Here is a 27,749-nt window from a genome sequence, read left to right on the forward strand (position 1 = left end):
CATTGACTATTAGATGTTTTGTCCCATTGTGGAAGTAAGGAAGGGTGCAGGAATGCTGGCAGGAGATCAGGTCACAGCTGTTTAATTTTTAGTAGTTCTGTGTGCCTTAGTCATCATGCACTATTTAAAATTACCACTAAAGGGCCTTATTGACATTTCTTCAGTAAATAACAAACTCTGTTTTAGTTTTTGCAGAAAAAAAAAGGTATAAATGAAAGAAAACCAGATATTGTTTCTGATGATGTTCCTTAGTTTAATCTTCTGTCATGCATATATGTAATTTCTTTTTCCAACCATAGTTTATTTTGTCAGAATTTGCTTATTTTGTTTTTATTAATCTGTTTAAGTCCAAATGAAAATAGCTGTATACTGTATACTTCTGAATTTTGTGTGTTAGAGAATTTTCCACCTTTCTACCCACCCAGAAGTCTGAATTTGTTTGCTTTTGGTCTTTAGCTCCCAATGTCATTTATGCTGCATACCTTTATATTTTGAAAAATTATATGCTGTCTCAATAATTCAGCAATTTGATGTACCTGATTAGCTTGCTGATCACAAAATCCAGTGTGTGGATACTCTACTGAATTGCTTAAAACACATTCTCTATAACTTGTCTTGAAATGTGATTATATGAGTCTTTGAAATGGTCTCATATCAGTTGGCAGCACAGCTTAAAGAGTTTGCAAGGGTTTTGGCTATGGAAATGCATTTTACTTGCCTTGAATCATGTCTGGAAGCATTATCCTTTTTGTTAGTGGGAAACTTATGGATAAAACAAAACAATCCTGGAGTGACACTGTTTAGCAAGGAAACCAGAGCCCTGCAGCAGCTTTTGGAGGCCCGCTTGGGGCACTGAAACTTTTGCAGTGGGCATAGCATTTTGTCATCATTTGCAGTATCTAGCCTGCAGCTGGGTGGTGACTGAACTCAAGGGATGATGCAAGATGTTTTGAAATGGGTGCTTGCCCAGAGGTACGTTCCCTTCTGCAAACACTTGCTGCTCACTGTGGTTATCTTGGCCATCTTGCAGTCCCGAGGGAGTGGTGCAGGTGGTTGAAGGTGTGCCTCAGCAGTGTGGGCTGTATTTTCTGTGCTTGCCTCCAGGTGCTCATGTGCGTAGGACAGGCAACGAGATGCTGGCCTTTGTGCAGACAGTCAGCATCTTCTGCATTAATAGAAAAGGAGCATGATTGTTCATACCTTTCATTTTTAAGGTCTTATATGTAGCACTGAGAGAAAGCAGTATCATGCCTTATCCCAGGAAAGGTTTTTTAGGTTTCTCTCTCAATCTTGCAAGCCTCAGAATGTTGCCGAAGGTGGCATCGTGATTAATGTATCACCATTATATATGGCAGACAGCCAGCCAGCTTATGACATATTTTTGCTTCAGTCAAGAAAAATAACAAAATAATAATAAAAAGTTATTCTGTGAGTTTTTGGGACTTACTGACAGATTATTAACTAGATGAACTCCAAGAACATGAAAAAATTAAGAGCCAAATACTTGAAAGCTATATTATCTTGCCAGTGCTTTGTAGTTCATGAAGCACTTTAATGGCATTTCACCATCATCAGGGATATCTGATAATATTCTGCCCTTGGAAGGTCAGGTTCTAAAATGGATCCATTCTAATTTATCCATAAGGCTATTTCAGAAGTCTGTGTGTGTTATATAAATCCAGTATGCTCAGTAGAAGTCTGTTCTGGTATGCAACAATGTATCATCATTTTAAAATGAGCATTAAAAAATCCAAGCTTGTTATTAGTTTTGCATGCAAAATAGTTTATGTTGTATCCTATGCAAGGCAGATATGGTCATGGCAATACAATGATATTTGCTGCCGTAAGCCTACATAGTTTTCAAAACTAAAATTCAATGCTTAGCTAAATTGCTAAGCAGACTGGTAAATGTCCAATTTTAGCAGCCTAACATATGTTTATAATTTTTGTTTTAACATATGCTATGTTGGTTGAACTCCCCTCCCCACACATACGGTAGATAAAAGCTGTCACATCACAAAATGGTGGCAGCCCAACTTTTCTAACATTTTCCATGTCACTTCAGAGTCTTGCATTAATTAGCTATTCTTGGATAGGAGACAGACTCTCATCTTTGTAGAATTTTGGTTTCAAACCCGTCATGTACTTGGGTTTATGTATGCAGTAGCCCATCTGTGTTTCTGCAGCCGTAAGCTGCAAAAAGCACAGGGCAGAGAGAAAAGCGGTCAGCAGGAGCGAGGGTGCCCTTGGCTCACAGATGCAAACACCGAGCAAATGGCCCCACAAGCTGGCCCGTTTGGGCTCTCAGGAGCCATCTCCCTCTTCCACTTTTACAGGAGAGGTGAGTGAATGAAACAATGTTGGTGCACAGCACTGTCTCCTTTCATTGCGAGCTGCTAAACTACCCCTCTTTTCTCCTCCTTTTTCAAAGCAGGTGTAAGGAGGAATTTCACTGAGTCTACGATTCTTTCCTAAGCCTCAGCTGGGTAGTGGAGAATTGTGACAAATACCACTGCAGCTGTGATAATGCTGTCTTAATCCTTGCTGCACTTTGACATGGAAACCTGGATTTAGACATGAAAGGACATTCCTTAACAGTACAGCAGTATGATCCCTTATCAAATCAAACTGCCTTTTGCATGTGCTCCAAAACCATGGTATTTTTTGTCTGATGTATTCTGTCTGCTATTTCCCTGTTGTCAGGCTCCTGACTGTGGTGTAGTTCAGCATGTGTAATGTCTGCTGGGCTGCTGCATGGGGGATGATTGGTTTTCTGTGGAGAAGGAAGGAGCCTTGCCCATCAATTGAAACTGCTGTAGGAATGTCACAGTGTCTGTGATAGAGGGCTGGTGTTGGCAGGTGTGGTCGTATCTGTGCCTGGTCTATGCACAGCATGGACAGGGTTGTTCCTATGCCTTCACCCTGGGTGGCGTGGATGCCACCTCCTGTCCTCTGGTCTGCCTTGGAGCTGCTCAAAAGCACGTGCTAGCTGCAAGCGTAGTTCCAAGCATATTGGCACAACGTAATGTATGATGTCATTCCTATCCAAGACTAGAGTTGTAGTGGACATCTCAGTATGGAGATTGAGATCCAGCAACCTGAGCCCATGGAGCTTCAGGGGAGCTGCTGAGGTACCCTGGAATGTATCAGTGGTGCTGTCTGGATGAGGACATGTGTAGTAGGAGCTGGTGGACCCTGGTGCTTGCATGTTCACCTGCAGAGCTTTGAGAAACCCCATGGAGAGCTGCCAGCAGAGCAACCTGCTTCCAAAACCCTGCATCTGCATCCAAAGCCCTGTGTTGCCTCCCAGCTGCAAGCCAGTGCCACTGTCAAACTCGAGTGCAGGACTTGCTGGTGATACTGGTGGAGGGCTTTGCCATCTTTGGGTGGTGGATGCCAGTGGTGGTTGTTCAATGTGTATTTCCCGTTTATGTATTTGTTTTCAGCTACAGGACCTGCAGCTGCTGTTTGGCTCGCTGTTCTTGTTAGCTGGCTGGCAGGCCTTGCTGTGGGATTCAGGTTTTGTCAGTGTGCACAGAAAACAGTTTTGTTTCCCTGGCAGATGAAAAGCATGGTGGAAATAAAGGAAGAAAAGTCTACATTTAAACTGCTTTTTCAGACATTTAGATAAACATAGACAGAAATAAATAAACATAAATGCATTAATTTCTGTTTATTGTAAGAGAACATAAGTAATTAGTGTGTTCTTAACACCAGGTATTTATTGCTAGAAGAAAGGTAAAGAGATGTCTTTATTTTTCAGTGTTGCTCTCTGCCTTGGTAAACATTACTTTGGTTTGAAGATTTTGTGTACAGTCTGCAGAGTGTAAACATATTTTATTTTCTGTCTTCTCTGTGGTTCTCTGCCCAAATGCAACTTATCGACCAGTTGAGTTGAACTAAGTCCAATACCATTTTTCTGTAATGACTGTGAAAGAGGAATACGTGACTCTGGTGAGAGAGGGAAGCACCAGAGTGTTGGTGTAGGACTTCAGAGTTTCTGGAACTCTGGGTGATACCGTGTTAGGGGCACATTTAGTGCTTGCTCGCTGTTGTTTGCAGTACTTGGACATTGGATAACTCATAAAAAAATATAACTTTTCTTATTGCTCACGTTACTTACTGCTCAAATTTTGCTTTGGATTAGAATAATAATACAGGTAATAATGCCATTCAACTATTTAAGGCATAGGCATAATGTTAAGATAAAAACTCTTGATACAGGTTCATCTGTGGGTTTTTCTCCTGTACAAGCTTGTGAGGAGTATATATCACTTGCTTAAAAAAAAGAGTGTTTCTGAACTATCAGAAACGGATAGCACGCTTCCTCATTACAAATACTGAAATATAATCAGGTAAGCCCTTGAAGATGTATATACTAGAGTCTCCCTTAAAAATAATGAGTCTTAAGCAAACAAGCAAGAATTCCCCCCCTGTACCTGTGGTACATGTTCTTATTTCTTTTCCCATAAATTTATAATCATCAAAACTGTTTACATGAAAGCTGAGCTTCTCACACGGTTGTCTGATTCTCAGAAGAATGATATTTAAGAAAGCAGTGAGCATCACAAGAATCACGATAAACTCATGGGAGTTTTTTTGTACATTACGGTTGTGTGTAAGTTTTGAATTGAAGTTTTTAGAGAAATAAATGTATGGGCAGATGGTGATATTTACTTAAGGGAAGCTGAATTCATTATCTGACTAGGACTGGGTATTTCAAGCAGCTGTTTGAAAATGAGAACTCACTTTCCATGAAGGAGAATGTATGTTTCAGAAAAATGGGGTCTCTTTTCAAAATGTAAGACTATCCCTTGCTTAGCCTCTATCATAGTGGCTTCTGATATGTGTGTGAATTCATTTATTGAAGAACATTCTCAGTTATGATCAAGAGCTAATTTGATGAAATACCTTTGTAAACTATTAACTGCCCCCCCCGCCAAAGGCAGTCATTCTTAAAAGTTTCAAAACTAGATAAAATTTATAGCCGTTACTTATTTCTAAAGATATTCTACCAGAAAAAGGATTAAACCAAATATTCAGTAATCTTACACTTCCCCACCAGAATTAATTTCTGTCTACCCAACTTGCCTTTGATTGATTGAGATACAATGACTTGAGGAAATAGACCTATGGAAAACTTCTAGACAAAAGCCAGAAGAAAGAAAGCCAAATGTGACCATACTCATTACTTTTTACAGATTTGTTTTTTTGGGACTCTCTAGTCTAGTATGTCTGTTCATTTGCATACATATTTTGAAGCATGAGAGTATGAAAAATAGTCTCACCTTGTTTTTTTGCTACTTACAGTTGTTTTCCTTGTATTCCTGTGGAAAGCTAGCCAGATAGCGTAAACCTAAAGACTGTATCTCTTGAAGACTGTGGGGCATTTATTATTGCTTATGTCCTTTCTTCCCCCAGTTCTTTAAGATTACTTTCACAGAAAATTCTTTTAACTCAGAAAACCTGTGGCCCTATAATTCTTGGTTCATAGAGAAATACAAGCCAGTTTGTAGCAGGTGTCTTTCCCTGGTCCCTTAACTTCTAATGCCTCTGTTTTCCCATTACATAATAAGCAAATTTTAATGCTTAATTATTTTACTGGGACCTTTGCTAATATTTCTGAAGCCCAATGATAGATTTTGAAGTAATTTTTCATCTCACAATGGTCTTATGCATATGGAGGGACTGAAAGGTTCATCACTCTCAAAACTCTTTGGTTTTGGAATTGTCTTTGGGCTCTACAGAGAATGCAGCTGTTTACACATGAAGCACAAAGCCTGTCTGTGAACAGGAAGGATGTGTAAAGATGGCCCTTTGATGGGAAATGAGTTCTTCAGTTCAGACAACTTGAAGAATCTCATCACTTTGCCTTCATGGTACCCGACAAGCCTGCCTCCCCTGTACAGCCGTGGAAGCTGTGCAAACAGCCATCCTGGGGAATGTATGGAAAAAGGGGTTTTTTGATCACTGCAAAATCCTAACACTGGTTCTGACTTTATGCAGTCTTTATGGTGAATCTTGTGCAATACTCATATGTGAATTTAATAAGCTGTTTATATATAAATATAGGACTTGTTTGGCCATCTGTTTTTTCACAGTGGTTCAGTAGTTTGAAAGGTTAAACTGGTTTTGTCTGGCATTAAATAAGAATTAGTAATGATTGCATAGTGCGTGCCTCATGCATCAGGTAGATGTGGAACATGTTCTGCAGCTTCTGCTAACGGAGATCATACAGCAATAAGTTAATTGCTTGTTACAAGCGAGTTTTGACTGCTGAAGGGCACTGTTAAGTTTCTGAGTTTCTCTTAAGTAATATTAAGTTATTGCCACATGTTTTAATTGGATGAAAAATAGTGTTTCAAAGAAGGTCTGATGTTTATTTATCTTTAAAGATCATCATCTGGAATGGGGTTCAGGCTAGGTTTAGAGTCATTAATACTATCAGTCATGCAGAAGCCTAATAACTGAATATATAATAGAAGCCTAATATATCCTAGCTGAATATCCTAGCTGAAATTTGACCACAAGGGTATTTTCCATCCTCTGAAGTCAAAAGAGTGGTTTATAGTGGAAACTTTGTCATACTAATCAAGCAGACATTTGTATTTATCTATCCCTAAGATAATAGCAATTCCTGCAGCAACACTGCAGTTCCTAACTCAAATATTTTTAATTCCTTTTCTTTATCTAGATCATAAAAAAGTTTACAATGGCAATGCTCTGGAAATTCATGAGAGTAGCTAAGTATTCTAAAACAGCTTTATCATCAAAAGTAAGAGGAATTCCCACCCATTCAAGGCATTCTTCATCCAAGTCTGTACCTTCAGATTTTGCTGCCAGTGCACCCTGCTCAAATACTGTGGAACTGCTTGGTAAATCTTATCCTCAGGATGACTACAGCAATGTCACAGAGAAGATTCTTTCCAAGGTGGGGAAGAACTTGCACAACAGAAAACATCACCCTTTGTGGCTAATCAAGGAGCAAGTGAAGGAGCACTTCTACAAGCATTACCTAGGACGCCGTGGGACTCCGCTCTTTTCTGTGTATGACGGTCTTTCTCCAGTGGTTACAGTCCAGCAGAATTTTGATAGTTTACTTATTCCACAAAACCATGCCAGCAGAAGGAAAGAGGATAACTATTACTTGAATCGTGACCACATGCTAAGAGCACATACATCAGCCCATCAGTGGGACTTGATACACTCTGGCCTGGACGCCTTCCTGGCAGTGGGAGATGTGTACCGCCGAGACACGATCGATAACACCCACTACCCCGTCTTCCATCAGATGGAGGGAGTGCGCCTCTTCTCCTGCCATGAGGTATGAATTCTCTAGCTGGGGTGAAAGACATTTTGGGTAAGTTGCTTGGTCTTGTGTTTGCTGCAAGCAAACTTCATCCACATAAACAAGGTTTGTGCACGTAAGCATGTTGCAGCAACAGTGTTATGCTGCACATTGATAAAGATCAAGTGATTTATCATATAGCAATATTTTTAATTTGCAAAAAATGTAGATGGAAAGTGTTGAATTTGAAAACAACTATAAAATTCCATAGGAAAGTGTGAAAAATTGAAAGACAATATTATTGAAAGCTAGCATAGTGAAACAATCTGAAATGAAACAACTTGTTCAGTTAATGATCTGCACAACTCAGTTCTGTTGCTGTCATGACTCTTTTCTGGTGAGATCACTTTACCAAAATCTCTGTCAAATTAATTCTTGAAGGACTCCTTGGATGTGAGTTGTTACAGCTACTTCCAAAGTACAGTTTTCACTGTAGTCTTTTTCTTTTAATAGTGCCAACCTGCCATAAATGAATGTCATTTTCTAGGGAATTGTTCCATTCTTCAACTCATCCTAAAGCTGCAATGAAGGATTCATCTGTTGCAGCCAATATTTATGTGTGTGTGATGCATACGCACCCATCAGAGTCCAGAGGCACCAGCTGAAAAGCTCTAAGTTGATGTCCAAGACTCTTAAGTTTATATGTTTTGTTGGCACAGCTTGCATGCTCTGCAAATGCCTGGGTGTCATTAAGTACTCTGCTGCATCATTGATCAGTGGTAAATATAAGCCAGTTTGTTTTCCAAATAGTAATTGATTTGTATAATTTGTGTATGCTTGTAGCAATACTGCCAAATTCACGGTTCTATAACTAAAACTAGCTTATTCTAATAATACTGAGATGTAGACCATTCTTAATGTGCTTGCCAGCGGGTGACAGGAGCTTGGCAGAGAAGCCTGATGCCTTTGGATGCCTGAGGGAAAACTAAGGTAATCACAGAACACTGCTTTTCTCCGTGATGGAAGGTGCTCATACTGCCTGTGCTGCACTCTCCCACCCCGTGCGAACTTATACCTGAACTCATACCTGCCTCTGCAGGTGTCCTGAGAGCTGTGTGGGGCTGAACCCAGCCTGCAGCTGCTGCTGTGGTAACCACAAAATGGAAATACTTCAGACTTCGTCAGCCTTGTTTGTTTGCTGTTCTTTTCCCTTAGGCCTATTTATGAATATAGTCAGGATGTATGGTATACAATACTATATTAAGAAAATACAATTCCTTAACCATTTTTATTCATCACACAATATTTTTTTTTACACTTTCACAGAAGTTCAGTCATTCAGATGGAAATATTTCACTTGCCACAAAATTATAACATCACCATTATTGCAGGATGAAATTTCTTCAACCTTGGGTGTGATTGATCTAATCATTGAGCTACTTGTTTATGAGTATACCCCTTAAGAAATTTTGGTCCTAATGATGGACTATTTCTTTCAGCTCTATAAATTTAATAATAGGAATAATAGGATTTGAATAACTGGGAACAGAGTTACAGAAATGTTTTCACTGACATATTCTATCTAGAAATATACAGTGTTCAACAATCTAATTCATTACACTGGAGATTGTTTCTTTTTCCCCAAGAAAATAATTGGGATGTTACTGGGGAGCTTCCTATACTGATGAAGAAAGAATAGTGGTGTGGTGTATGATTTGTAAAGTGTTGTTTAATGGGCAACATAAAAAAATTATAAACCTGAGCATGATCTGATGCATCCTTTTTTGCTTCAGTTTGTGTTTCAATATACACCCCTTTTTATAGTCTTAATCATAAGAGCCTTGTGGAAAAAATGAATGTGCAATTCTGAAATTTCACTGGGGACTGTTTCTGTGTTTTGTATTCTGGTTGCCTGTTCAGAATAATCCACATTTAAATAATTCCAGAAGGAACTGTCTGAGCAGAACAAAGACTAAATAGAGGTAATACTGCATGAGAGTAATGCTCTGATACTCATTTATTTATACTCAAGTTTGAGCTATAGCCCACTGAGCAGAAACATGTGACTCTCAGGGCCTGTTACCCTTCTCTCAGACTTTTCATTCCTAACCAGGCTTCAGTCTCTGGTGAGAGGAAATTTGCACAAGTACAAAGGATCAGAATCTTTGGAACCAAGGGAAAAAGAGCTCTTAGCTACAAGCCCTGGGTACATTTCATGTTATGGCCAATACAGTAATTTTACATGCTGTTGTCAGTTTGCTGCTCTAATTTGTTCTTTTTCTTTTCAAATTTATCATTCACTGTCTTCTCAGTGTAAGTGACCACAGACCTAAGAAGATGTCAGAAGAAAAACAAAAGCTTAGAGTGATTTTTATAATAACTTGAGCTTAGAGGAATTTGATGTTTGTTCTCAGTTTAGGAGGTGTGGGGAAAAAGTCATTTTGTCTTCAGCTGAAATTTTAGTCAGGATACAAAAAATATAGGTGTACATAGGTAAATCTCCTTTACAAATACCTAATTCTGTAGTCATGACTAGGTTAAAACTCCTGTCCTGTGATGGAAGCCTTCATCATCATTCTTTATATCAATTTTAAAATCAGTATGTTGAAGTAAGATCTGGAAAAACAAACTAAGTTTGGCAATTTTACAGTATTTTTTCTGATATATTTGTGAGCTATTTGGTTTTTTGGCTATATATTTTTTCATGATGGTTGGTTGATTACTTTTTAAAGAGAGAAGTAATCTATAATTCAAAGATGGGCAGGTAACTGATGCATTTCTGCAGCTTAGTATGAGTGTAAATATTAAAGTACTAAAGAAATTGCCATCTCCCGGACTAACTCATTGCTAAAAGTTAGAATAATTCATGCTTAGAAAATGTTATTAAATTTTATTCTCATAAAAAATGTCCTTGGACTGCTATCAAAGAACACCTGAAAATACATTTAGACATGTTTTCAATATATTTAAAAGTATTTTAGGTGGTTATTATCTGAATGTAATAGAAGAACAGGTAGAAACTGATTAACATAAATAGTTAAAACCAAAAATAGCTTCCCAAATCTACTTCAGAATTCTGAGCAAAAAATGAGCTGTTCTTCTTAAACAGTACCCCCAGATATCCTTTTGTATTCACTTCCTCCAACATTCCTGTTTTTCTTCTAATTGGTGTGTGAATTTTTTTTCCTTCTGTGGTGTATGCCTTTTTTTCTTTTGGTTAGTACTTTGGATTGGCAATTTTGATACTGCTGTATTCAGATCTGAACTGGCCAATTTTCCTAGGTGGATTATAAGAGAAATTATTTCCGTGCTATGCCATTGCCTTTGGTGCAGGTCCATAATTTATGGAAAAGAGAAAAAAAATCTCAACTACATTGCACTTTGTGCATGTCAGCCAGAAGAGGGAGCCAATATAAACCCAATGGCAGTCAATGAACAGATTTCAGTTGATAACAAAAAATGTTTACACATTTGCAGGAGACTTCATATGGTGTTTTATAGTCTATACTAAATAATACATAAATTTTAAGGGGAACAGATGCTAAAACATAGGAATTGCTCCTCTAATTTAGTAACCTTGTTCCAGTGGAGGCCAATACGAGGTTGTTTAGATGAAAAAATTATGCTCTCATCAGGCTTGTTTGTACTAGAAGTAGTAGGGATATATCTTTATTCTCCATTGAAATGCTCATGGTAGAAATGAAAACTTTTTTGTTAGGATGCAGTGGGAAAAGAGTAAATATTCTAGTTACAAATAAAGAATTGCTCCTCCAAAGCACTATATATAATTAAAAAAAAAAGTCAGTATTGTAGCTTCTGTTGTTTATATCCTGAAAGGTAAAGGCCTTTGTCCTAGGTAATAGGAGATTAGTAGATTTTTCTCTTTTTCGTCGAAATACATACTCCTTTCCTCATCTTCCCATACTTCAGTACCTTGGCAATATTCCTGGTGTATTGTTAAAAAAAAAGATGTTGCTTTTTCCTTTTCCTTGTGGTATGGGATGATGTGAACTCCTGATTAACCACTCATCTGCAGTTTCGGGGTTCTTTTTAATCAAGTGCTGTGCTGGGTTTTCCCCATGGAAAACTTGTGTCTTTAGGTTTGACTTCTCCAAAATCCTAGATGCTACTGCAGCTTTGGACACTGTGCTGTTGCTCTGATGTATCAAAGAAGGGCTCCTTCCTGTCTTCAATCCCCTTTTTTTAATCCTCACATGTAAAGGAATTGAAATCAATTTATAGTGTTCCGGGGATCAACCTACTTCATGGAGTTATTTGGAGCTTTTCCAGCATGTCTGAGAGTGCTTGTGAGTGGGAGTCATAATAGCAGTGTTTAGCTGGGCACCAGGGAACAAATATTTTAAAAGGCTTAAATGGCCAAGGAGCCCTTCTTAGCTTTCTACAACTTATTGGTAGGGTTGTGAGCAAAGCATCAGTCCCAAGGAGCCTGAGAGCTGTCCCTTCTTCTCACAGGGAGCAAGCAGCAAGGCTGGTGCAGGAGCAGAGGCACTTGAACTAGATCCACCTGGGTAAAATAAAGGAGCAGCAGCATTACTTTGCTAGAATATTCTGAGGTGAATTTATTCCTGAAGCTGCATTTGAACTCAGTGGTCACAGTGAAGAGCCTGGCTAGTTTAGGTGGAACTGATTTCACTTTCTCCAGTATAAATCCAAGATGTGAACATTGTATTATTTGGTGTTTTCCAAATTGTGGTGTATAAATCATGCCATAATAAATAGATCTTCACTGATCTGAGGATTCAAATTGTATTCTTTGTTATTTTTAGTCAAATATTTGACAGTGAAGGGCATCAGAAGGTCTGTTAGATTTTGATAGTGATCCATGGTCTAGGCAGTTTGAAAACTGATGGTGCATCTTTTACTGCGGAGACTTCATATTTTTTTCAGACGTTGTCTTTTTGTTGTCCAGCTAAAAAAACCCAAAGAAACCAACAAAGCTTTTCAGAATAAAGCCATTAAATCTATTAAATACAATATTTAAATTGTGCAGGAGAATAAAAAAAAGAGGAAAGTGTCCACAAGTATATTTGGGAAGTCTATGGTACTTAAAAGTCAAGGAATTTCTACTGCTGCAGAAACAGAAGTCTATGATAGATGTCTCATTATTTCAGGTATCTGTGTGGCAGTGTTACTTTTTCTTTCTGGTTTGAAAACATTTATTGTTTTCCCTTTTCTTACTGAAACACTTTGATTAGATTAAAAAAAAAAAAAAAAACAAAACAAAAATCCAGCCCTCCACCCCTAAAAAACAACAGAGGTTACCTTTCTTTGCTGTAATTGGAGAACTAGAATGGAAGGATGTAGAAATTAGGGTGACCGCCTTCAAGTTTGTGGGTTGAAGTAGTTTTTTTGCCATTTTCTGCCCCCCAAAATCCTTATTGATATGCAGTGAAGAGCCTTCTGTCTTGTGGCTGTGTATCTCTTTGGTGCCTGAAGCTGGCTGCATCAGGGTGTAGTTACACCTTGGAGGCTGGCTGAGACTGAAATTAGATTTTCTCTTTGAGCCATCTATTGGTGGCATCTTCAAAATTCCTGATCCATTTGCTGAGTCTTGAGTTCCACAGCACATTTAAAATATTGTGGGAATGGTTTGATATTTGTAAGTGGATTCAGAGTGCAGCTGTTGGTTCATTTTTAGAGATATTTATTAGGGCCAGTGAGACAAAATGTATTTGGGGTGGCAAGGTTGGGTGTAGTCACGTGCAGATCCTCATCTAGAGATAATTGTAAATGCTGGTTTGCCTGAGAGTATATGAGTATGATTTATTCATTATCTTAATCACTGGTGTATGCATGAGTGGTGGGAGGAATACACAGCTGCATTGTGGAAAGACAGGATATAGTTACAGATCTCTCTGATCTCAAACCTACTATGAATGCCATCCTGAAAAGAGGCACTTAATTTTGAATACTAAGTGTATGGATAATGAAGGGATGTGAGACTAAAAAGTCTGTCAGATGACTGAGGAAATGCTGAGGTCTTTGTTTAAATCACAAATGTGACTTCTGCCCTTCATGCCAGGCTGAGAAATGCTGGAATGTGCTTTTGAAGGACCATAGCTCTATTTGTACTTGTCCAGTTAAAAGTCTGTCTTGCCATTACATGTAATCAAATTTTAATTTATTTTTAAATTTTATTTTTATTATGAGGTAAACTGTGAGTAAACTTCATGCCAAATGCTTAGGTCACTTCAATTCCTTTCTGCCTTCTCCTTTGTAATGCAGCATCAGTCAGATATGCTGCTAAATCCTGGGAAGTATTAATTTTTTTGACTTTTTCATGGTGATCCAATATTCAATGTTTTGCACACCTTTGCTCAAAGAAAAATCTTCTTGTCCTTACACTAGACAGACACGTAGGTACTCGATTTATGGCTACGGGAAATTTCCTTCCTGCTTGTAGTAGTGACTGATTGTATTCAATACAATAAGATAGTGCATGCTGTTTTAGTCTGCGCTGAGGGAATGAATGTATGTGAAATTGGTGTCTTGCATGTGTCAGTGTTTTATGCAAGATCTTAGGTATTTTTTTTGTCCATTTGCACAGACATGTGCCTGAGAAAAATTGACATGAAAAAGGAATGACTGTAGGTGATTCTTCATTTTATTCAAGCTTTGACTTTCCTGGCGTACAGAAATGTTGAAGTGTTTCTAATCCAAGACGTGTACTTAGCACAGTTCAATTGTTGTAGTAGTGAAATTGGCGTATCGGTTTAAAGCTGCTCGTATTGACACAGCAATGTCAGTGAATGGGAAGTCAGGAATAAATATGAATACAACTGTAAGGTATCTCTTTTTTGTTTCTTGGTATAATCCCATCTGCAGCTGATGGAGCCTCTGTGGAGAATACCAAAGCGCCTCCTGTGCCTGACTGTAAGGGGGAGCTGTTGTCTTGCCTGTTTCAGGGACTTCCTGTGGCTGTGCTTTCAGAGCCTCTCTGAACTGGACTAGAGTCACACCTGTGCCCAAAGTGACCCAGCCCTGTTCTGTGTGCTAGCTCATCTCTTGGAGCTGCTAGTATGCTGATATTTGATTACTAAGCTGGACTTCACCATTTTCACATCCCTCAGTTTCTTCCCTTCTCCTGAGTTACTGCCCATCTGGATCCATCTCCCAGCCTGGCTCAGTACATTGCTGCATGGACCCTTGCCCTGGCTTGGAGAAGGAGCCTATGACTTGGAGGCACTTGGAGATAGTGCCTGTGACTTTTTTTGGCAGGATTAGGGCTCAGGCAGGTGCTGCATTATGACTCAATGTATTTAATGGTTCTTGCGTGTATTTTGTTTCCACATCTGATATAAACCACTGAAATAGAATTTTACTTTAGACTGTAGTTGTTATATCAATATTTCAGAAATAATACAGCAGTAAGGACAGTATTTCTATATACTTGTTGATATGTATGCTGTATTTTGAAGGCTAGCGTCCAGACTGTCTGTTCTTTGCAGTGGTCTGATGAGTGTCTTAAGCTGAAGGGAGGAGTAAAGGGGAAAAGGAGGAAGAGAGTTTCGTGTCCTAAAATACTGCTGATAGGTAAAATAACAAATGTACCTTCTAATGTGTAAATACAGTGTATTCTGGTCAAAAGAGGGAACATCTCCGTTGCCTGAAGGGTGTTTCTGGCTTAGTGAGTGAGTGAGTCAGTCAATAGAAAAAAAAGCTACCTGTGCAGGGTCGTTCAGAGCAGGAACCTAATTTAGCCCCTCCGTGTTCCTCTGTGAGGGAGCCTGTGTCTCTCCACTGGCCACCTGGTGAGCCTAGGACAATTATCCTCCCTAGGCTAATGCTGGCCTCTCTGAATTCCCCCGGCTTTCAAAACCACGTGCTGGGTGACCGATCTGCCTTGCTGACAGCAAATTAGTTGTAGGGTGGGTATTATCTTCTTGTTCCAGTCAAGGTAGGATTAATACCAGTGAGAAGAAGGGGGTTTAATCTTTCAGATGAGCACTTGAATAAATAATAAGTTATTTGAAAGTGTGATACTTTGTTTGTCAAGCTGCTGCCTTTTGGTTAGTAAAGGCATTTTTGTTAGACTGGTGGAGAATAATATTATTTGGCATTTATACATTCCCTTTTTAATTTAGTATTTTCTGCAGCACACTAAGAAGATTAAGAGAAGAAACATTTTCCAAATCTGCCAGCAATCTCCTTGTGGCTAGCAATACAAAGTTAAATGCTACTGGATTTTTTTTTTTTGTTTTTTGTATTTCTTCAATCCACTGCGGTGCTAGTTTGCCTGCTGTCTAAACTCAGACTCTTCATTCATTGTGTCTGCAGGAAATGTGCTAGAAACTAGTCCTAATTAATTGTATCTAGCATTTGTGGAATACCAGGGATTCACTTGAACTTTTTGTTTGGAGCATTTAGTGCTCTGAAGGCATCAAACTGCAGTTAACAACTCATGGATGCCCACAGAAGTTGTTTTAAGGTTACACACTATTCGTGGCATCTCCTGAGTAAGAGCTATTTGTGTTGGGAGGCTTAATGGAAAGAAAATCTCAGTGCATGTTTTTCCCCTCTGTGTGTGCTTGATTGACTAGGGGAAGGCAGAGGAGGAGGGGTAGGAAAGAGCACTAGAAGCACTTTCACAACTGGCTCTCCCTGCCCTCAAGACTTCACCCCAGATATGGGAGATTTGTACAGCTGTAAGGATTTCCAACAAAAGTACTCTTTAGATTGTAAAACCACCTGCTTGTTTCCCCAAGACACAGAGCCTCGAACAGGGTTGTTTAATGAATGTGTTTTATTTGTCTCTCTGCAAGGATATAGTTTTGCTGGTATGTACCTGGCCAGAAACATATGGGGATATGCAGAACACAGAAATATTCAACTTGAAGCAGATGTGGTGGGTAGCAGTGTCCAAATGAAGAGCAAGTCTGCCACATCCAAAACCAGCTGTCCCTGTGCTTCGTAACTTATCTGGATACCCCCACCTGAGATCATGAATCCTTAAATGCCCCAAACACAAAATTCTTGTTCACAAAAAGGATGCTGTGTGTGGGAATATACAGGAAAATGGTAGTCCTTAAATGAATATAAACTGTACCCAGGATTAATCAGCTGTAAGCAGCTTAAGTCTCATTAAACTGCCAGGGTTTGTTTTGGGGTTGTTTGTTTGTTGGTTTGGGGTTTTTTTTGGTTTGAGGTTTTGGTTTTTTTTTTTTTTTGGCGGGTGGGGGCGTTGGTTGGTTTGGGTTTGTTTTGGTTTTGTGTTTCTGTTTTTTGTTTTTTGTTTCTTTTTTGTTGTTTTGGTATTTCTTTTACATCATCCAAGTACTAAAATAGTTGAAGTTCTGATAAATGCCATTGAGTTCATTGTGTTTTGTAGTTTTTGGGGTGTTATTTGCATACACTGTTTAGAGTGCTTTGTTCTGCATGATAACTTTCAAAGTAACTGAATCAAAAAAGGAGACATGCTTATTTGTAAATTATTATTTTCCTGTAGCTAATCATATTATTTGATGATAGAAATAAACTAGATATAATTATTTGAGCATTTTTGTTCTTACAGAGATTCATCTCTGCATTTAGTGAACAGAATTTGTATTAAGTCACAGTCTTTGTTTGTTTTTCACAGTGCAGACTTGGCAGGTAAGATTCCCACTTTAAACAGAGAATGAAGTTTCATTGATTTTCATTCTGGAGGTCACTGATGCAAAACATGGTGTTCTTGTGGTTTTGTTCTAGTTGTTCTCCAGCATTAAAGATGGTGAAGGTTTACAGCTGTTTGAGCAAGGCCATCGCACTGCGCACAAGCAGGAGTGTCACACCATGGAGGCAGTGAGGCTGGTGGAGTTCAACCTGAAGCAAGTGCTCACGAAGCTCATGACTCACATCTTTGGTGATGGTAGGCTCTTGCACCTTTTCCCCCAGATTACTCATGCCTGTAGTCATTTGGGCTTTGGAGAAACATTTTGCTGCATAACACAGACAGGAAGCTTAGGGGTTGTGTTGGCAGCTGGTAATACAGAAACAACCAGATGGGTTTTTCCAAGAGGCCACACATTCCTCTCTGGGTTTTCCTAAATACTGGTGCACACAACACTGTGTTGACTCAGCAGGTTTTTTTGAAAATATTTAGGTGTGCAGCATGTCAGAGTAGCGTGGTGAGCACAAATGCAGGCGGGGACGTGTGGAGACACAGCTGTCAGCAGTGGTCTGGCAGAAGCTGTGTGCTAAAGGCCTGTCAGTGTGGGTCCTGCAAGGAGAGGCAGCTCCAGCACAAAGCTCTGCAGGACCCCCTCTGCTTCATCCTCGTGGGCCTCCTGTGTCCCTGGAGGGATGGGGCATGGGTGCAGCGTCGCATCTGGGGTGCATGGGAGCTTGAATGCAGCTGGGCAGCGTTCAGATCCTGAACCAGCAGCATGGGGATGGGCAGGAGCAGGGAAGGGGTGCCTGTGTCCATGTGCTGCATCCCTTGTGCAGATAAATTAAACCTTCCAGCTGAGGGCAGACCGTGTTTGCTAAGTTCACATCAAGCTGAACAGTAATTGTTTTCTGCTACTTACAGTGGAATGAGGAAGGGTAATGGATGTGTATATGAATGGAGTATTCTCTCCTCAGAAATACCTGCTTTCAGTTTCAGGAACTGAATTTATAAATGGCCTGAGTCAAAATTGCTACATTAATGCTATTTCTTGGCAAGGAGGCTGCTCTTCTGAGCTGATTCGTTTTTCTGTTGAGGAAATACTGGATGGTATTAGAATGCATGAGGTATCTTGCCTACTTTCTAAGGTGTTTTAAGATGTTTACTGCACTTAGAGCAGTAGTTCCAAGAGTGGATTGATAATGATACCAAGTTCTATATATGACTGCTTGAATATTTTTCTGAATTTTTCAAGTTGACTTATAGCACACAAAACTTTTACCAGTTGTTGTCTATTCCACCTGAACAAAAATTTTGAAGTTCCTCAGCTCAAAGCTTCTTGTAGGTGTGTTTTACTTAACAGTGACCTTTTTAAACATACAAAATTGGTATGAAAGTGGGTAACAGTAAGAATGATACATGTAGATCAACCTCAGATGCTGAGGATGTTTAAAGTGAGCAATTTCTCTGAGTTATTAGTGATATCTCAGACTGCAGTGGCATCCTTCTCTAACTGTTGACAGATATTGCACTTTAAGCCTCAGCATGTTTGCTATTACTAGTTCTTATGCAGTCCACCCAGTAGCTAAAAAGACATTAAAATATATTCATAAATTATTTTAAATGTACAAACTAAAGGTGTATCCCACCTTCTTACTGTTGGGGTTTTCTCTTTCTATACCCCCAACATTTTTCCTAAAATACAAACACAAGATATAGTTATTGCATTAAATTTAATATGGTTTTAAAATTAAATTTACATATGTATGTGTATATATGTGTATTTGCCCCATTCATGGAAATACAGGAATTCAAAGTATTCAAAGTTCATGTTAGGCACAAGGTATATGAGATTGGTGCCGTGCAACTGTCTTGGGGCACGCATAAATAAATTTGTCTTTTGATAGCTGTCATCTTTTAACTAGCATTTTACTCTTTGCATGGTACTCTTGATTACTTTTTGTATCTTGACTCCTATAAATGTTAACTTAATATTTAAAATATGTTTATATGTGTTGCTCTTGGAAAATTTCTATGTTTTTCCTATATGTGGATATTTCATAAGGCACCATGTTTTCTTAAAAGCAAAAATTTAATTCCTTTATCCTTGGCATCAGTTGTATTCTGTACAACCTGTGCTGTCAGCAGAATATTGTAGTGAAGTTGCACATCTTTTCTAGCAGGATAGCATGACCCCACAGCTGCAGTGAGTGACTGAAATGTTGCATTGTCATACAGTCAACTGTTTTTTGTAGGTAGGTTGTTTGGATTGTAGATTAAGCTTGCTGTACGTGTTAGTTTTACATATACTGGATTGTACCTGAAGTCCCGGACTTGGAAGCTGTGCTTCTGCAGTGCTTCTCTGGGAATTTACTAGCTCAGGTTGATGACAGACTGAGGATCTCTGCAGAAAGTCATATTACTGACTTGCCCTTTTCTTTTTTTTTTTTTTCTTTCTTTTTTCTCTCTGCATTGTTCTAGGTTAGTTTTCATAATATTTAATGAGACAGTTGGGTTCTACCTGGTTCCTACCACACTATTTGAACAATTCAGTAGTGACAAAACAAAGTTGCTTAAAAATCACTGTGTTGTCCTAAGGAAAGTCGAAGACTTCATAGAGTCTGCACTTATCCTTATTACAAAAGTTTGTCTTTTTATGTCTTGCTGGTTTTGCAACAGGCAAAGGAATGACAGATATTAGAGGAGGGAGAAACTTCTGGAGCATCCAATCAGTTGTCTTATAAACTTGGCAATATAAAGTAGTTCTTTTCATGGCATTTTCTGATGATATGACATGCCTGATTTTGCATTCTACAAGTAACTGTCTTTCAGTTCCTTCCATTTTTCTGTCAGGAAGATATTTCAGATAGTGCACCTAGACATCACCTTTCTTAGTTTTCCTCTGTTACTTCCATGAAGTGCACACTTAAAATCCACTAATTAAAGTTACACATCCATCTCCCCATACAGTTCTGCCAGTGTAGGTAGTCTGTTAGTTCTCATTTTAGTTACCTAGTAACAAGGCTGTCCAAGATTTCCTCATAAAGTTAGCCAGTCTTTTTCAACTATGGTTCTTTCTCTAACACCTCTGTGGTTTGCAAAAAACTTTCTGCACCCTGAGAGACTGAGAAGTAATCTTACTGTAGCAAATAGAAAATAATGACTGTGTGCTGGTTCTGTGATTTGTTGCTTTACATGAAATGGCTCAAATTTCCCTGCTATCCCATATTTATCTACCCAGTTCCTAGGCACTGGTAAGGGAAGGCAGGAGAGTGAGTAATGCTGTGCTTTGACTGATGGCTTTGCCGCTGCTGCGTCTCACTGAACTGCCACTGGATGTCTTTTAAATCAAACATGTTCTGCTCATTCTCCTTAATTCTGTTGTACTGATACCTCCTTTGAGTGCATGGAGATCTGTGAGTGTAATGAATTAAAAAAAGTAAATTATAAAGGACATAATGGTCTGGCTAATAATTTCTGAAAAATGTGAGCTAATGCAGGTTTATATGGGCAGCCAGCTCCTGTCTGCTGCAAGTATGATGAATTATCTGAAACAATGAGGTGCAGAGTACTTACAAATTGACACACACCTCAAGAGGCCACAGTTCAATACCTTCTGTGCCTCCCAGCACCCTCCTTGCACCCCTCTCCTTTTTATTCCATAACCTTGTCTCTAAAAATAATCCTCACAGCAACAAAGAGAATTTCTGGTCAGTGAAGACCATCTGGGTCTCAGGCTTTGTTGCCTCTGTGCTGTAGTGTAGTAGTAGGCTGCTTTAATGTGTTTGGTTTGTTCTTTTTTCTTGTCTTTCTTTTTCAGTGGCTTTGGTCAAGCCTTTTTCATTATGAGACTCAATTAAGCTAGCACTTGTTTAGCTTAATATCTAATAACACCATTACTTTTGAGTGCAGGCTATGGCCAATTCCTTACCTGGACTCAGTGTTCAGAAATAACAGTAATTATTCACTATTTCCATACTGATCTCACATACAAGTTACTGTATTGGGTTTGCATGGCAAGGTTTTGGTAGCAGGGAGACTGCAGGGGTGGCCTCTGTGAGGAGCTGCCAGACGTTTGCTCCATGTCTGACAGAGCCAGTGCCAGCCAGCTCCAGGACGGACCCACTTCTGGCCAAAGCTGAGCCCATCAGTGATGGTAGTGGCACCTCTGGGATAACACACTTTAAAAGGGAGGGAAAAAATCCTGCACGATTTGCAGCCAGCGAGAGGAATGAGAACATGTGTGAGAAGCAGCCCTTCAGATACGTCTGTTGAGACACAAGGTCAGTGGAGAAGGAAGGAGAAGAAGGAGGTGCTCCAGGTGCCTGAGCTGAGATTCCCCTGCAGCCCATGATGCAGACCATGGTGAAGCAGCTGTGCCCCTCCAGCCCATGGGCATAAAGGGGTCCATCTGCAGCCCATGGAGCACCCCATGCTGGAGCAGGTGGATTCCCAAAGAAGGCTGGAACCCTGTGTTGGAGCAGGCTTCTGGCAGGACCTGTGGTCCTGTGGAGAGAACCATGCTGGAGCAGGAGGTTCTTGAAGGACTGAGTGCTGTGGAAGGGACTCATGCTGGTGCAATTAGGAAGGACTGTCTTCAGTGGGTATGACTCCATTCCCCATTCCCACTGCTGGTGAGGAGGAGGTAGAGATTTTGGGAGTGGAGTTGAGCCTGGAAGAAGGGAGGGATGGGGGAAGTTGTTTTCAACATTTAGTTTTTATTTCCCATTATCCTGCTCTGATTTGATTGGTAATAAATTGAATTGCTTTCCCCAAGTCAAGTCTATTTTGCCCATGACTGTAATTGCTGAGTGATCTCTTCCTGCCCTTACCTCAACTCATGAGCCTTTCATTAAATTTTCTACCCCTGGTCCAGTAGAGGAGGGGAGTGGTAGAGCAGCTTTGCTGGGAGCCTGGTGTTCAGCCAGCATCAGCCCAGCACAACTATGAATGGACCTCTACCCACTGGAAGGACTCTCATGAACACTGTGAGGTTCTGAAATGAGCAGGTGTGTTTGTGTCTGATAACACAAATAATTTCTTTGAACCGGAAAAGTTGTGGAATTTGTGTCTAGTGGTCAGGCCTTGATTAGATTCAGCAGTGTGCTCTTGTAACTGCCTGTTTTAAGAGAGATATGTGTCTCTTGACCTCCTAAAATTCCTAGACAAGATCAATTTTGCCAGTATTTCATAGGCTGTATGTGAAGAAATAAACTAGGTTGAATCAGGAAAATCATATAGTACTACAGGAAGCCTAATCATCGTAGTCCTTTAAAGTCTTTAGTGGTTTAATTTGCTGAGTGTAAGTGATGCCCTTTACTTCTTGGGAATATATTGAGCACCAAGACAATATTTTGTATCTAAATAATAAATGTACCCATTTGTTCTGTGACACTCTATAGAAATGCAGTTAATGTTGCCAAAGGCTGAGCATCCTCTGCTTTTCAGTAAAGTCTTCTAGAGCCAAAAGTCTGAAAGAACACTTGAATATAAACTATAGAGGTATTCCCAAATGGCCTGGATCCTGTATGAATAAAATTATTGTGGTATGTGGGATTAACTATTAATTTAGAGAACAAAATGAAGGTGATAGTTGTTTCTTCATTGTGAATTTGTTTTGGTTTATTCAGAATGTTGTTTGTTTGCTTATTTGCATTTAAACCGGAAGCCTCTTCATTGTACTCATCTTAAGTGCTAATATGCATTAAAATTAAAAAATAAAAAGAGCTTTAAATTATTTTTTTACATTTTAAAATTTATTTTAATTAAGAACAAACAGCTGAGAAATCCTTTTTTTTGCAGAGCTTCATTTTTTAAGTAATTAGAGGATTAACAAGAAAACATTATCTGAATGTTGTTACTGAATCCAAAGTAGTTGAATATTCAATGTAGTTGCTGCAGTTGCAAATTTTGCAAGCTAAATTAGAATATTTTATATGTGCACAGCCCAAGCATTAAAAATGCCAAGATCAGGAAATTAAAGAAAATGTTTTCTGCGCACTATATTATTGTATACATGACTCTTTTCATCTATATATTTTTTATTGTCATGCAGACAAAAAGGAGCAATCAAGTGATTGCTGTTACACTACAATTGTGAATGAAATTATTGTAAATATTTCTAGTTTTCTGAGTTCTGTCTATACAATTATAAAAAACCTTTTCCCTTACTCATATACTTTCCTGAGACTGGTTTTTAAGAAAGCAAAGAAAATCTAGAAGTGCCAGTCTGTTTGATTTGAAGCTTGCCTTGCCATTTGAAATTTCATAGCATCTAGAAAAGTTCCCTGTGACTGTTAGGAGGTATTTTATGTTTTGGCCATGCACGTACGTCTTTGTTGTGATTGTTTCAGTTTCTGTAGCTGCATTTCATGTTTCAGAGGTAATCAATGAAGATGTAATTCTTGAGGCTACTTTAAATATTTTCATTAGAAAAACATTTGGTATGAATCATGCCATTTCATGTTTTACATTCCTCTTATGAAACAATCCCAAAAAAACTTGAAGATCAAACCAGGAATGTTAACAGTTGCTGTCATTCACACTACCTTTGCCTTTCCAAAATAAGGTTCAGCTCCTTATTTTTGAAGCTGGACCTGCCTGGTTCTTAATGATCCTAACTCTGATTAGCATTTGACTTAATTGAAGAGAAGACATATTTGGGGTTAAGGCATTAGCTTAGCTTACAGAATTTGCATTTCAGTTCTCTATCTAAAGTTTTTATGGTTCATGTTTCTGAGACTTCTTTCCTGACACCTAATAGTTAGAAAAAAATTTAGTGAAACAAAGCGTCTGTAAATCATTAGAAGAACTAGAACTCATCAAATGTAGTGAGCGCTTTGACACAATTCTGCTTTTGGCAGCACTGAAGACCTTAGGAAGGAAGACCTTGTCCTCTTCTGGCTGCACTGCTCTGAGATGCCAGGACTTTCCTTGCTCTGCACAGTGCTATCTGCAGAGGTGCTGAGCTGGGGAGGATGGTGGGGAATTACCAAGTGAGGATTTTCCCTTACACTTATCTAGCAGGTCCAGAATGCTCTGTGCATGTGTTGCATATCTTAATAATGTACAACTCTGTGAAAATATATTTCCATTTGTGTATGTTAATATCTATTTTTAAACATATACAGAGAGAATAGCTCTGTATCTTAATTAAGTTTTGATGAAAAAAAATTACTTGCCTAGACAATCCATAAAATACTAAGTAAAAATTAAAGACTTAGCTAGCTTTTCCTGTGAGAAGCAGTTAGTCATTTCCTGGTGTAAAGAATAACAAAATTACTGACTTTCCCATTATCTTGGCTCATTTTTGTTCGATGCCAGGTGGTTACTAGAGTTTGACAAATGATTGATTTGGTTTCAAAGGGTGCTTGAATTGCACAAAGCATTTTTCATATTAGAAAAGACATGGTCATTTTTTTCCACAGGTTTTAAGATTTATTGCCTCACACAAGTGTTGTAAATTAGTTTGTTTGCTATTTATTTTCTCTGGATTGCTGTAATTCATGTCATTAGTTGAAGGGCAAATTTTACAGATGGTTGGAGGGATGGATTTTTAAGCATACACCCTTTCATATTTATTTATTTTTTAAACACTGCTACAGGACTGCAAGTCAGATGGGTAGATTGCTACTTCCCATTTACTCACCCTTCCTTTGAGATGGAGATCAACTTCCAAGGAGAATGGATGGAGGTCCTGGGCTGTGGGGTCATGGAGCAGCAGCTTGTTAACTCAGGTACTGAAACTCCTTTACTTCATTGACATCTCTGTTAGCAAGCACTTCCATCACAATCAGCTTCGCAGCCTGGAATGCCCCTTCTACCCCGGTGAGCACAGACATGTCCGCATGGCAGCCGCCGCAAATACTCCTCAGGTGGAACGCAGCCCTCGCATGCTGTGGTTTGAGGGTAGCAGCTGAGCAAGTGACCTGAAGCCTGCAAACAGAAGGCTTGCCTTTTATTGTGTGCAGTAAGGAGACAGAGGGATGTCAGCTTTAAAAGAAAACCTGCAAGGGTGTGCAGCGTTTCTTTTTCTTTCCCAAGAGATGCCAAGTGTGTTCTTAGTAACAACTTGAAGGTATCAATAGCAAATAACATCCCTAAATATTTGGAATATCAAAATGCTCCTCTGTATCTAAAGCGTAGAAAGAGGAATGTGATATCTTTCATATTGCTGTTTTGTCGCTGGGTAAATGGTGGGTAGCTTTTTTTCTTTTGTTTTATTGCTTTTCTCCTCAGGTTGGTCATTTATGAGGTTGTAAATTGCATTAAAAGCAACATAATTTATTTTAATTGAAATTATTACAGAGCAGTGTCGCCTGACCATCTTGCTTTCTAAAACTGACACATAAGTATTAAAGAAGGAAAGGAGAAATTGGTGTATTTTTTCTAATTATTTTTTATCTGGAGAATTTTGCATGCTTGCTCTTTCATTTACTGAAGATAGGCAATTTTTAGGAAGCACAGGACGGTGTACATGCTCTCAGTGTTGTTCAGTGTCTTCCAGTACTATTTATTAGTACGTGAGCCTTTTGGAATATGATCTGTGTAATTCCAGCAAGTGGGCTTTCAGATAGCCAACATAACACTCAGTTGATTTTTTCCCACTGGTTTGCTAAGCTGTTGTTGTATTTTCATGTGCTCTAAATTCTTCCTATTGAAGACCAAGTACAATAACTATGAATTACTTAATTTTGGCATAATTTACTTGGCACAGCTTGTTTTCCTCAAAGTTTGCTTGCATTTTAATGTGGTCATTTTCCTTTTAGAAAGATATCCTCTTCCAGAGTTTCCCCACAATGAATTAATGATTTATGCTAATGTTCTCTCAGGTTATTATCTTCATAGTGTGGTAAATACAATACAGCTTCTAATCAGTCTCGGAAGTGAAAGACTGCTGTGTAATATTGTTTCCATTAGATGTAACACACCAGCATCCAGGCTTTCTGCTTCAAAAGCTTTTATGTTGCTCAACTCTTACAATTAGGATGCTCTAATGGGTGTGAAAAGAGCCAAACTGTGTCCCTAAACAATTACTGTATACATTTGTGTGTGCGTGAATGGATGTACATGTAACACCAGAGGTTTCTGCAGCACCTTTTTTTTTTTTTTTTTTTTTGCAGCATTCTCATGCGTGGGCTTCCATAGCACTTTCTCACCCTTGAAATTTCACATTTTTTAAATGTTAGACCAGATCAGGATTTTCCAAGGGAGAACAGCCGGTCTCATTCTTAGTCATTCACTGGGTAATGGATCCAGTCTTCTGGACCATTCAGATTTTCCATGTTAGCAGCAAGAAAGGTTTCTGTTGTCTTGGTGTGTAGATGAGTAAGTATAATTTAGTAAAGGCTGCAAGTACCATCTTCATCAAAGCAAATTTAGCTATTGATTATTTTTTAAGAGTTTTTTGCATTCAGGAAAGTCTCCTACAACCAAAAAAAAAAAAAAAAAAGAAGACTGTGGTGTTATTTACTGTTTTCTAACAGTTATAGTATTTCTAACAGTGATACTATTTTAAAAGAAAAACAGAAATCCTATTACAGTGTTTTTATGTAATCATTATAAAAAGTACAGTACTCCAAAGATGCACAGAATTGTAGGGGATGATGTTACATGTTCCCCTAAGGCTGATGGTGTTTAACTTCCTGGTTTTGTGTGCTTACTTTTTCATCTGTATCCCATAATACATAAGTTTAATAGGAGTGCTGTGTATGAATTTCAATATAAATAAAAGGGGTTTTGTTCTGGTTAATCCTGGGAAAAATACAGAAACTTTTCAGTATATTAGAAAGTACTCCCAGTTTTAGGTCCATGATATGTATACAAGGAAATTGTGTGGTTCAGTAGAGCTATTTTCAATTAACAACACCCAAGGTATGTATTTCTGTACTTCAATAGTTAGTTATCTAAGATTTGTGAAGCTGGTGTTCATTGGTAGGTGCCCAAGTTTCAAGTCTCCATGAAGTTCTACAGTTCAAACCTTTGAATACAGGACATTGCTTGCTCAGAGGCTGTGATCACTTAGTGTTGCTTAGTAACTGTGAAATTGGAAGCAGTTAGGGTGTGATCCTTTACTGATGGAAATCAATGGCAATGTTCTCAGTGCTCAGTGTTGCAGAATATGTTAGCTGAGGATGGAAGCAAGTAAATTGAACTAAAGTTTACATCAAAACCATGAGACTATAAGCCAAATAATTTAAAAATCAAACCAAACCCAAACACTCTCCCCTCACCCCAAAACAAACCCAAACCCACAAACAAACAACAAAAAGAAGAGAATCCCATAATTTTTTTGGTAAGACTTCTCATGATGTTTTTAACTCCTGAGGTATACAATAAAATAATGTAAGGGTGGCACACCAGATCCAACCTCAAGTCCAAGGCATTGCTGTATCATGATGATTTATCACTTCCCAAGCCAGTGCCTACAGCTGAGTAGAACAGCATGGTTATACTGATACGCTGCTGCAGCTGCGTCTTTCCTGAGCTGAAGGTGGTATGTTTGCTTTCTGTGGTCATTGTGGAATTTTCTTCCATTCATTTGTTGAAATGTTTGAGTCCCAGTAAACCTTTACTCTCTGCAATGTCTTAATTTGCCTAACTTGCATGAGGAATCACTTCTTTCTTGTTCTGACCAACAACTTAGAGATACAGTTAGAGCTCTTCTGTCGTGCTCAGCTCAGAAGAGTTAGTGAGTCTCTCTCTCTTTTTCCTTGTTTAAGCCCCTCAATATTTGTTTAGATTTCAGTTGTAGGTCTTGTCACTGACTTCTTTCCAAGCCAAAGAGTGCTGGTCAGACAGTCCCTCCCTATGTGGGAGCCTATCCATATGTTGAGTCATGACTGCTCCTGCCTG

The 27,749-nt window shown here is 38.9% G+C and overlaps 1 protein-coding gene across 7 annotated transcripts in view; it reads left to right on the plus strand.

Moving 5' to 3' along the window:
* FARS2 (phenylalanyl-tRNA synthetase 2, mitochondrial) overlaps window positions 1-27,749 on the plus strand; it is a 233,022-nt gene that overhangs the window by 47,813 nt on the left and 157,460 nt on the right. For 5 of the 7 annotated variants that reach the window (XM_041475377.1, XM_041475372.1, XM_041475373.1 and 2 more), the window contains 3 exons: window positions 6,695-7,324; window positions 16,997-17,156; window positions 24,500-24,631. In XM_041475377.1, coding sequence (XP_041331311.1) covers window positions 6,713-7,324; window positions 16,997-17,156; window positions 24,500-24,631 — 904 coding nt within the window. In that variant the 5' untranslated portion in view covers window positions 6,695-6,712. Of the gene's footprint in view, window positions 1-6,693; window positions 7,325-16,996; window positions 17,157-24,499; window positions 24,632-27,749 lie in introns of all 7 variants that reach the window. The other 2 variants (XM_041475375.1, XM_041475374.1) reach the window with 1 other exon arrangement.

The sequence above is a fragment of the Pyrgilauda ruficollis genome, unplaced genomic scaffold, assembly GCF_017590135.1.
Source record: "Pyrgilauda ruficollis isolate IOZ18807 unplaced genomic scaffold, ASM1759013v1 scaffold35, whole genome shotgun sequence".
Taxonomy (NCBI): Eukaryota; Metazoa; Chordata; class Aves; order Passeriformes; family Passeridae; genus Pyrgilauda; species Pyrgilauda ruficollis.